The sequence below is a fragment of the Apodemus sylvaticus genome, chromosome 18, assembly GCF_947179515.1.
Source record: "Apodemus sylvaticus chromosome 18, mApoSyl1.1, whole genome shotgun sequence".
Taxonomy (NCBI): Eukaryota; Metazoa; Chordata; class Mammalia; order Rodentia; family Muridae; genus Apodemus; species Apodemus sylvaticus.
In genome coordinates, this window is record NC_067489.1 from 9,656,379 (window position 1) to 9,668,464 (window position 12,086).

Genomic DNA, 12,086 nt, shown 5'->3' on the forward strand with positions numbered 1-12,086 from the left:
TGCGTACACACATGTGCCACGATGGATGACTCTCAGGAGCAGGCCCCCGCCTTCCCCTTCTTGAGGCAGGCGTGCTTCTGCCGCTGCGCTGCTTCGGGGAGCCCGCTGGTGACCCCTAGGAAATTCTCCCATCTCCGCCTTGCCCCGACCGTGGCTGTGCTGGGACTACATTATAGGGGTGCTGTCACAAGAGCTCTGGGCTTCGGTGACCAAGCTCCAGACACCACACTGCAGAGGTAGTGTTTCTACCTGTGGGCTACCTCCCAAGGCACTGGGTTCTCACACACGAGGTGATGTATAATCTTATCACAAATACGGTAATGTCAAACTATATAGTTTATTTAGTAAAATATCTACTTTTGTTACAGGTATCAAAAAACAATCAGTTTATGAGGTAATTCAATATATACATAGCAGTAAGTAAGTAGATGGCTTTCATTTTACCCCGATTTCTCACTTAAAGCCTCAGATGATACCTTACCTATGATACACAAACACAGAAATGAAGGTGGTAGAAATGTCTTCAATGTCTTGAGGGTTTGACTCACAAAAAACAAAACAAAACAAAACAAAATAAAACAAAACCTAATAATAAATAACTCCTTATGTCCAAGCAGGAAGTGTGAGCTCGCACCCCATGCATGTCAACACCTTCATGTTAATGACAGTTCTTCTTCTTAAGCGGTGCTGGGTTTATTCACTGCTTTCTTCAGGAAGAATCTTCGTGATCCAGTAATTAAAGAAGGCTGAGATTATTCTGGCATGGTCTGTAAGGCAAAACAAAAGCAAAACAAACAAAAATAAAACCATAAATAGTAATTATTTTACAGGTCTTAGCCCTTGGGCCCAGAGAAAACCCTGAAAGAATCTAACAAGATGCTATCTTGGTGTCCAAGCTGACGGAGATCCAGTGACAATAGAAACGGAAAGAGAATAATAGATGCTTCTGTCAAGGAAAGCAGAACCCTAAGCGGTGTGGACCAGAAGCTGCACAGCCTGCGGTTTTCATGACAGAACTGACCAGGGAGACAGGCACATCTCTGACATACCCTGCCAATCCTGCAGCTCCTTCCCAAGGCGGCTGCAGCCCGACTCAGGCCTTGCCTCAAACATAGGCTTTGGAGTCACCCTGCGCTGCCTGTGAGCTCCAGGCTGGACATGCCTCCTAAGGTTTAGTTTAGGACAGCTCTAAAGTTTGCAGCTCTTATGGGCTGGAGAGCTGGCTCAGCAGTTAAGAGCACTGACTGCTCTTCCAAACGTTCTGAGTTCAAATCCCAGCAACCACATGGTGGCTCACAACCATAATGGGATCTGATGCCTTCTTCTGGGGTGTCTGAAGACAGCTACTGTGTACTTACATATAATAAATAAAAAATAATAAAAAAGAAAAGAAAAAAAAGAAAGGGAAGAATCTTGTTCTAAAAGCACCCAAAAGCATTAAGAAAAAAACCAAAAAACAAAAAACAAAAAGGGCTGGAGGTCTTAGAGAATGGGGACAGAGGAGACCCCGCCTAGGTCTGGTCAGACCTCTGGGCCATGTGGTCTTTACTTCCAAACTGTGTCGGGTGTAGTATCTGGGAGCTCTGGTGCTGAGGGCGGGGTCCAACTTTATTTCACACAAACCCTCTGAGATCCTCCCGATATTTTTTTTCCTGATGGACAAGGTGTTTGACCTCTCCTTAGGTTTTCTGCTCTCTGTTTGGATAATGTAAGTGAACTTTGGCACAGTGACTATAAGGAGAGCTGAGTGCAGACAGCCCTGACTTATCTGTAAGGATCTGTGACACAGGTCAGCTCAGCAGACGCGTGCGTGGAGGGACCCTGTGCCAGAAACAGGTTCAGTTCCACCCACTGCTCACGGCAAATGTGCCTGAGATAGAATCTGTTTAAGGCAGAACCAGTGGCTCAGCGGCTTTCACAAGTGTCTCCCCTCCCCCACAGGCTACACGCTACACGCTACATGGGATTCAGGATACATACAGAAAGTGCCAGAACAGGCCAACTGAGAGAAAACTGACTTCATCTCATGAAAAGTTCTCATTGGCTTAACTGAACAAAACTAGCTTTATACAGTTTACTTTTTAAGTTTTTAAAAAAGATTTATTTATTTATTATATGTGAATACATTGAAGCTGTCTTCAGACACTCCAGAAGAGGGCGTCAGAACTCATGAAGTATGGCTGGGAGCCACCATGTGGTTGCTGGGACTTGAACTCAGGACCTTTGGAAGAGCAGTCAGTGATGGCTTATCTTAACCGCTGAGCCATCTCTCCAGCCCGCTTTTTAAGTTTTAAAAACATTATTTTTGTGTGGTGTGGCATGCATGGTGTGAAGTGTGTGGTTATGTGGTGTGTGTGTTGTTGTGTGGTGTAAAGTGTGTGGTTTTGGGTTGTGTGTTGTGGTTATGTGGTGTGTAGTGTGGCACGTGTGTTGTGGTGTCTCTACCTTATGTGCACAAGCAGAAGCAAAGGGAGAACCCGTGTCTAACTCTACGGGTCCCCCTTATTTCTCTAAGAGCGCTCCTGGAGGTGCAAGCCCATCATCTGGACAGGCTGGCTGGCAGTCTTGTGGGATCTGTGTCTCTGCACTGCAGACACACAGGTGCACGCTCACCTGTTCTTCTAGGTGGGAGCTGGGGCTCACAGTCAGGCCCTTTGCACACAGCGAGTGCTCAAGCCTGCTGAGCCATCTCTGTACCTTCCTTCCTTCCTTCCTTCCTTCCTTCCTTCCTTCCTTCCTTCCTTCCTTCCTTCCTTCCTTTCTTTCTCTCTTTTGGTTTTCTGAGACAGGGTTTCTCTCTATAGCTCTGGCTGTCCTGGAACTCACTCTGTAGACCAGGCTGGCCTTGAACTCAGAAATCTGCCTGCCTCAGCCTCCCATGAGCTAGGATTAAAGGTGTGTGCCACCACTGCCCAGCTTATTTAATTTTTTAAAAAGATTTATTTATTATTATATGTAAGTACACTGTAGCTGGCTTTAGACACACCAGAAGAGGGTGTCAGATCTTATTACAGATGTCTGTGAGCCACCATGTGGTTGCTGGGATTTGAACTCAGGACCTCCAGAAGAGCAGTCAGTGCTCTTAACCACTGAGCCATCTCTCAGCACTATTTATTTATTTATTTATTTATTTATTTATTTATTTTGGTTTTCTGAGACAGGGTTTCTCTCTATAGCTCTGGCTGTCCTGGAACTCACTCTGTAGACCAGGCTGGCCTTGAACTCAGAAATCTGCCTGCCTCAGCCTCCCATGAGCTAGGATTAAAGGTGTGTGCCACCACTGCCCAGCTTATTTAATTTTTTAAAAAGATTTATTTATTATTATATGTAAGTACACTGTAGCTGGCTTTAGACACACCAGAAGAGGGTGTCAGATCTTATTACAGATGTCTGTGAGCCACCATGTGGTTGCTGGGATTTGAACTCAGGACCTCCAGAAGAGCAGTCAGTGCTCTTAACCACTGAGCCATCTCTCAGCACTATTTATTTATTTATTTATTTATTTATTTATTTATTTTGGTTTTTTGAGACAGGGTTTCTCTGTGTAGCCCTGGCTGTCCTGGAACTCACTCTGTAGACCAGGCTGGCCTTGAACTCAGAAATCTGCCTGCCTCAGCCTCCCATGAGCTAGGATTAAAGGTGTGTGCCACCACTGCCCAGCTTATTTAATTTTTTAAAAAGATTTATTTATTATTATATGTAAGTACACTGTAGCTGGCTTTAGACACACCAGAAGAGGGTGTCAGATCTTATTACAGATGTCTGTGAGCCACCATGTGGTTGCTGGGATTTGAACTCAGGACCTCCAGAAGAGCAGTCAGTGCTCTTAACCACTGAGCCATCTCTCAGCACTATTTATTTATTTATTTATTTATTTATTTATTTTGGTTTTTTGAGACAGGGTTTCTCTGTGTAGCCCTGGCTGTCCTGGAACTCACTCTGTAGACCAGGCTGGCCTTGAACTCAGAAATTGCCTGCTTCCGCCTCCCAAGGGCTAGGATTAAAGGCGTGCACCACCACCACCCAGCTTATTTAATTTTTTTTTAAAGATTTATTTATTATTATATGTAAGTACACTGTAGCTGGCTTTAGACACACCAGAAGAGGGTGTCAGATCTCATTACAGATGGCTGTGAGCCACCACGTGGTTGCTGGGATTTGAACTCAGGACCTCCAGAAGAGCAGTCAGTGCTCTTAACCACTGAGCCATCTCTCCAGCAGCATTTATTTATTTATTTACTTATTTATTTATTTATTTATTTATTTATAAACCTTTTGCAGTTTGGCATAAAACCTTATTGTAAATATGAAATCTGTCAAACACTTAACACAGCAGGCATGAAAAAAGGCCTACTGACTGCTGGCCTGTGATGGTGGAGTATCTGAGGCCCCTTCTTCCCAGACACACATCTGTTCTCCACACGCACGCACTTCCTCATTAGTGGGTGTCTCTGTCCCACGCCTTCTCCGGTCTCTTTTCCACGTGTCCCGAGGCCAGGCCTGCTGCGGGCCATCTTTGTTCATCGCTCTTGTGATTCCTCATTCATCTGTCATTAAAAAAAGCCTTTGGCCTCCATCTTCCCCTCAGTTCCATCTAGGGGACGGCTGCCCCTCAAACCCCTCCGTCCCTTCCGAACAAACCTCGGGGCCTTAACAGGGCCACGCTCCAGGCCTGATGCCACAGCACAGTTTACAGAGTGCATCGCTGAAAAGGATCGGAGAGGTGAGGAGAAAGATCACCACAGCAATACTCCGCCTAAGTCTTCTAAGGCTGAGATTTTAACTGGAAGACAGACAACTTTACCCTCTATCCAGTCCGCAGTAAAGAAAAAAAGAAAGAAGAGAGGGGGGGGAAGAGAATTACTCTACTTCTAATTAAACTTAGAGCAAGTGGCCCCCCAAAACTGGAAACTCAAAGGCCAAATATCAGATAGTGTATAGGTTTCTGGATACATCATGAGACGTCTTTTTTATGCCAACCGGAAGCACACGGACGCCCTTTCTCTGTGGGTTCTGTTCTAGGTCTATGACCGGAGATGGCACTTACCTGGCGGCATCACACAGTGCTCTGGGAACATCTTCAGGGCGCTCTTCAGCCTCTCGGTGTCCTGCAGAAGCAGCAAGGTCTTCATGTGGTCCAGGATGAGGATGTCTGTGGGAGGCATGTGGCCGGACTCGAGGACGCGGAGCAGCTCCTCGGCCACTTCCACGCGCACCGCTGGATCGCGCACCGCTGGATCGCACACCGCTGGATCGCACACAGCAGAATCGCGCACCGCTGGATCGCGCACCGCTGGATCATCTCTCGATGTATCTGAAAGAGGCCGCAGATTCTTAGTTTCAAGACAAACCCCTGCTCCCTCAGGAGTCCCCAAGCACGCATTCCTCGGGACAGGATGTGTGGTACCTAACAAGCGCCCAGGACAGAGCGGGAAAGAACTCTGGGAAGAAACAGGAGTGCCGCCATGCCAGCGACTCTGGGGAGGCGGCCTGTACCTGCTGGGTTTGTGTGTCGACAGGACACAGGCTGGAGTTAGCACAGAGAAAGGAGCCTCCCTTGGGGAAGTGCCTCCACGAGATCAGGCTGTGGGGCATTTTCTCAATTAGTGATGAAGGGTGGGAGGGCCCCTGTGGGTGGTGCCAGCCCTGGGCTGGTGGTCCTGGGTTCTATAAGCCCAGCAGAATGAGCATTCTTCCTTCTGTGTAACACAACATAGAAACAAAAGCCAGCCAGTCCTTTCTCCTGCAAGTTACTTCTGCCAGGTGTTTTATCAGAGCGAGGAGGACAACAGGTCGGACCAAGACAAGACTGCGGTGTGTTTAGTCCTGTCACAGGGTAAGTCTCTGACTGCCCCGGGCTGTTTTCCAACTACTAAGTGGATGCCGTTATTCAAAGGGAGACGGGGTAGGGACGCCTACCATCGCAGAAATAAATTTCTTGTGTGGACTTCAGAAAACTCAGGACGCCGTCCGCCCTGCTGCTGGCGAGCTCGGTGTCTTCCTGGGCGGAGTCTGCGGCAGACTGCTCAGGATCTTCTTCATCCTCTGCTCCCACATCCTCCTCCGCCTCTGCCTCCTCGCTGCTCTCGGGCTGGTAGGTGAAGGTGACCCCGGAGGCCCTGGTGGCTACGCCAGCTTCTCTCTTCCTCCTCAGCCGCAGCTTTGCCTTCAGCTTCCTTCTTTTGTTTTTGCTCATGGCGGGGGCGTCTGGATGCGGCGGGGGCGGTTTCTCTTGCTGTGTCTCCAGGTCGGTTTGCGTTGCGGTGACGTCACTGAGGGTTTTGATTTTCTTCTTTGATTTGTGTCTTCTTATTCTTCGCCTTTTTGGTTGGTCGGGAAGATCCACATCTGTTAAAAAACCCAAAGGCAGTGATTTTTAGGATGATAGAGCCTGAACAACCACATTTAACTTAAATATATCTTCCACCGGGATTCCTTCTTTTACTTTTTAAAAAAAATAAAAAAGTATTTATTTATTTATTTATTTATTTATTTATTTATTTATTTATTTATTGTATGTAAGTACACTGTAGCTGTCTTTAGACCCCAGAAGAGGGCGCCAGATCTCCGTTATGGATGGTTGTGAGCCACATGTGGTTGCTGGGATTTGAACTCAGGACCTGTGGAAGAGCAGTTGGTGCTCTTCCCTGCTAAGCCATCTCTCCAGCCCCTCCGTTAGGATTCTTACAGCTTTAGTAAAAAGGAATTCAAACAATTTACTTCAGTGATTCTTAACTTTACCGTAACTGACCACATCACCTAAACCTTACTATTAACCACAGTTCAAATGGATACTCTATCCAGTGCTCTGCAAAAATATACACACAGCTGTTACAATTGTGACACCTAGTGTAATTTTTTTTAGGGCTACAAGTGATGTTTTATTAGTGCAAAATTTAATCTCCCATCACCCTGGAATAAAAACATAGCAACTATTCTTTTATTTTTCTTGAGATAGGGGCTTCCTATAAAGCCCAGGCTGGGCTGGCCTTAACTTTGAGATCTTCTTGTTCTGGTTTCCAGCACGTCTCTGGCTGGCTGCTTTGGGAATGTGAGTGGTATACTACTAAACAGGAGTAGACATTTACAGCTGAGCCACCCACCACCGAGGCACACAGAGCTGTCTTAGGAGCAGCCCGGCCCTGCACAGATCGACGGGGAATCCTGCACAGTCAGTGTTTCAGGTGGAGAACGGCCAGTGTGTGTACGGCTGTGGACATATGGAAGGCCTGACTGTGCAGAGCTGTCTCCTGAGTGTCCATACAGGGACGGTGGACGTATGACAGAGGATTCTGGACTCCACCACACAGCCGCTTCACACTTTGGCAGGTCACTTAGCACACGGGCCAAGGACACAACACCATCTCGCCACAGGTAACTCGTGCCCTGCGGGCCCGGCCTGAACTGACCCGCAACTGTGATGCTTGCCACTGAACTGCCTGCTTTGGTTTTTGACCATTCTAATTTTTAGGAAATTCTAGTTTGAGATTTCTGAGCTGTCTATTCTTAGGAAACCGAGGTTAATAAAGTGCTGCTAGCTGACCCCACAGGAATCTGACTACCTGGCAGGGCGTTCTTTCTCCGTTTGGACAGCTAACTCCCAGGAGATGCTCCGTTTGCATATACAGCCCTATGGACAGCTAACTCCCGGAAGAAGCTGGAGCATCTTCAGAATGCCTCATCACCGTGAAAATACACAGCATAGTCTCTCAGCGGGCTTGGACCCTCACCTCTCGCCTGACAGGGACCCCTCTGCTGTGTGTCCTTGCCGGGCCAGGCTCTGTGTCGTGGGAGTGGTGAGCAACCCCCTTGCTATTTTTGAGGGAGAGTTCACAGTTTTCTCCTGTACTTAGCAACCGTATCTATGAAACCCACGGCTACCTCAAACTTGACACGAGGCCAAAACCACTCCTCATAAAATCAGGATATTAGATTACGGTCTAGCTCATAAATCACTTTCCTTAATCACTGGCAGATTTTTCAATAGCGTATCTTTACATTTCATTTGCAAGCATGAATCAATAGGAGGGGCCTGCTAAATGTGAGCAATGTGGATTCCGAGTACCTTTGAGTTCCTGACAATGAAATGGTCTATTAAATATTCATGTCCCCAAAGTGACAACTGTTTATGGAACTGTTTATGTTAGGTTCATTGCGCAGTGGAAAAGAGTGTTCCTTCTGGTGTCTTAAAAATATTTAATGTCATTAATTTGGAAAACAGAATCCATCCATATTTTATGATCTTAAAGGAGGGCAGTTTGGGGGCCAGTGTGACAGGGGTCCTGGATGTGCAGGGTCCTGACTGCTCACTGAGGAGGGTGGGTGGAGGCGCAGTCCTCAGTTCTCTCCAGGCTATCTGTGGGCACCTTCCCTCTGGAAGCCACCTCAGGACTACACTACCTGCTGACTTTGTTCCCTGTGGTTTATTTCTTTTCCGAGTGGTCGCACCATAATATGAATGGCTGTTGTGTTGAGAATTATTGCAATATTGATCTTCTATTTTGAAAAGACTATAAAGTGCTAATTGTAAAAGTTGGCAGTAGCAAAACCGCTTTCAAATGATGCATTTATGACTATTTTTTCAAGTAAATGTATGTGTGTGTGCTATTGAACAGGAAAACTTAAAAAGTCATAGTCAGCCCAGACCTGGGACGTGCCCTCCGGTCACTCAGGCGACATGAGGCAGGCTGCTCATGCACTGCAGTGCCCGTCTCGGCACCATGCTGAGAATGCTGAACATACACTGCTTTATAACGAAGAAATCTTATTTTAAACTTGAAATCAGGACATCACAAAAATGTATAAGCAGCCACGGAGTACTTCTTAAAGATATTTGTTAACTATGTCAAGGAGAGAGAAAATCAGTAATAAGCATTCATGTCATGTAGGTAGCGGTCTAGGATACAAGACTGTGGTCAGGAATATAGCTGAGTGCCGGACTATTTGCCTAATAAAAGGAGATTCTGGGCTATCATCAGCACTGAGAAATAAAATGAATAACACACACACACACACACACACATACACATATATACATACACACATATACATACATACACACATGCGCACATACATGCACACACGCACACATATACACATACATACATACATATACATACATGCACGCATGCATACACACATGCACACACACATTCACATATATACACACACATATACACACATACACACATACACATATACACATACATATACACATTCACACACACATACATGTGCACACATGCACATAGACACATGCATACCTAGAGGGCTGTTTCTATACTGGGTGTGTTATGAATCTCTATAATCCCAGCACTTGATAAGCTAAGGCAGGAGAACGGGTAATATTCTAGACTTCTGGACCAGTATGAGATAGGAAGATCTGACCTCAAAATAAATATAAATAAATTGTTGGGAACCAGAGAGCTTGGCTCAACACCCCCAGCTGAGCTTTTTGCACAGGTTTCTTGAGAGCAAAACATCCCGTGGCTTAGCTTGATTCCTGCCTTCCTGCCCGGTGTGGTATGGACTTCCCAGGTGCCTGATCTATGACTATAATTGTTTTCTCCTGTTCCTTCCCTGGCCTCTAGTATATATATTGCTGATCTCTCAGTAAAGCTTTGGCATTCTCCTTGCAGAATGATCTGTGTCTGTGTTTTTTGTTAATCCCCCAGGCCTACGCCCGATACTTGGTACCGTGGCAGCACGGGCGCTGTTAAATGGAGGTCCCACTGAGATCAGGAAAGAGAGGAGCACCTGACGGGATCGTTCCAAGAAAAGCCGGCCGGCGAAAGGAAGAGGAACGTATTGGGGAATATATGTTGCAAGAAACAAAGTAAAAGTGAGTACAGGATGGCGCCATGGGGATAACAAGTTCCACCTTAAAATTGGTGAATCAACTGGGGGTTCTGCTTAGGTAACAGGTATTGGGTTCAAGGTTAAAACAGCTAGGGTGTGACAGCAAATTGGGATGGTGAATTTTATTAGGCAAATTGTCAGCAGTCTAAAACTGCATCAGGCAAGAGGAATGGGGCATAAAATAAAATAAAATAAAAAGAGTAAAAGACAAGAAACAGATTTTAGAAACATGGAAGAGAAAGAGAAAGAAGGAAAATGGATTCAAAACTCTCTTAGGGACAAGGGGAAACACGGAGACGTCCTGTTTCCTCTATGGGCTCTACTGGAGATATTATTAGTACTGGTTACAAGTGCTCTTTCCTCTCTGTGTATTATCTTTGGTGCACCAATTTGTCCACATGTGTCTGTCCTTGTTTCGTTGTTTGAATGATTGTCCTATGTTTCATGTTGAAAAGAAAAATTGGTAAAAACTTTATTTCATGTTGAAAAGAAAAATTGGTAAAAACTTTATCTACTGGAGGTCCATCTCTTGATCCAGTTTCAATTTACACAGCAGAGGCTGATTTAAGCTGCCCTGCATTTAGCTAGGAGTCAAGCACAGCTAGAGAAAAGCTGCTTTTAAAAGGGCCAGCAGCTTCTCAAGTTCTAGGGCAAGTAAGCTGATAGTTATTTCTCCTATTGGGTACAAAGTGCTTTTTCTCTTGAAGTTGCAGCTAGAAAAAACAAAGTTTGGTTTAAATTTATAAGATTCATGTAGTTGCTTCATTTTTGTTTCTGATTGGTCTTAAAGGTATAAGTATGTTTTGCATGTCTTGACTATAGAGTATTGGCTTATAAGGTATTGGGCATGATTAAAAATTATTACATTGGTAACAAAAAGTTAGTTTAAAACTGGTAACTCGGGGTTGGAATTATATTAAACAACAACACATGGCATGACCCAACCCAGGAAAAACAGGCCTCTAAGATACTTCTAAATTGGCATAATATTTTATGTAATTCTTATCCTAGAAATTAGACTTATAAGGAATAAGATTTAAAACAATGACTTTTTAATGAGGTATAATAAGTTGTACTGTCATGCATTCAAACATAAGAACTTGCAGACAAACTTTATGATTTCAAGAATGATAAACGTTAAAAACAGCTGTGGTCGGTATAGGCCTGTTGCCACTTTTTCACAAGCTTTGTTGTAGAACAAACAGTGGTAGAAGCAATATTCCAAGTTAAGACAGACTTGCAAAGGACATTTCAGAAAGCGGGGCCAGAAAGCATTCCTGTGACTGCCTTCGCTCTGTGGAGACTAGTCAAGGATGCTCTCTTGAATACCGATGCTAAGGTTAAGGATCAGATGTTTGAGATTAAAAGAGCTTTCAGAGTAGCACAAGCTGATGCCTCAAAGGAGTCTTTGAATGCATCCAAATCAGAGAGTGAGACAGAATTATCTGAGGAGGAAATTTTAGAAAAAGAGAGGAATTGAAATTAAAATTAAAGAAATGTAAAGAGCAAAGAGTGTCCGCTTCCCGACCACCTAGTAAAAATCCTTTCTTTAAAGAAGAGGGGGCTTCTGTTCCTCCAGCATATGAACCTTATCCAGCCCTCGATTGAACAGAGTAATATTACCTTACATCTTATGTTAGAGAATAGTTTATGCTAGATAGAACTTCATTTCTTGACTCCTGTCTTGTGCTTTGCAATGATTCCTTGAATACTAAACCATGTGTTTCAGTCCCATCTTCTGTAGTTTGAAAAGTCTCATGAACAGAAAGAAGACAAGAAGAAATTGAATTGTTCTAGCAGATTGTGTGTACTGACAAACTACTGAGAGTATGAAGATGCTGCTGTGGTTGAAGACTTCCTGGAATTGTGTCTATGCCTCTAAATAATGAAGGGAGATTCCCTGTCACCTTGTATTACCATCAGAGAGACTTTGGCATTATTGCCACCCCTGATTAAAAAAGGTGTGGGTCTACGGCACTTGGGTTTTTGGCTTGTGGAGCTGCCACATTGGGATTGTTCCTGCTAAACTGTATGTGCAAACAACAAAACCAGTCCAGAGCAGTAATTGAACAAGTGCTTAGGGACAGGATAATACATCTGCTCAAATTTGGTTCAGCCTGTAACGAGAATAGTTAGTCTATGACGGGCAACTCCTTTGCAGTCCACACCAACCTAATACAGGGGCTCTGGGACTGGCAGAGATTCCCAGAGACGGGTAACAGGAGTTG

General features: G+C 44.9%; 1 protein-coding gene across 5 annotated transcripts in view; it reads right to left on the bottom strand.

Moving 5' to 3' along the window:
- Nucleotides 1-318: 318 nt before the first annotated feature.
- The window catches only part of Erich1 (glutamate rich 1), a 65,521-nt gene continuing 53,753 nt past the window's right edge, over nucleotides 319-12,086 (bottom strand). For all 5 annotated transcript variants that reach the window (XM_052162173.1, XM_052162176.1, XM_052162172.1 and 2 more), the window contains 3 exons: nucleotides 5,920-6,348; nucleotides 5,048-5,314; nucleotides 319-767 (listed from right to left, as the gene is read on the bottom strand). In XM_052162173.1, the coding sequence (XP_052018133.1) occupies nucleotides 694-767; nucleotides 5,048-5,314; nucleotides 5,920-6,348 (770 nt within the window). In that variant the 3' untranslated portion in view covers nucleotides 319-693. The remainder of the gene's footprint in view (nucleotides 768-5,047; nucleotides 5,315-5,919; nucleotides 6,349-12,086) is intronic.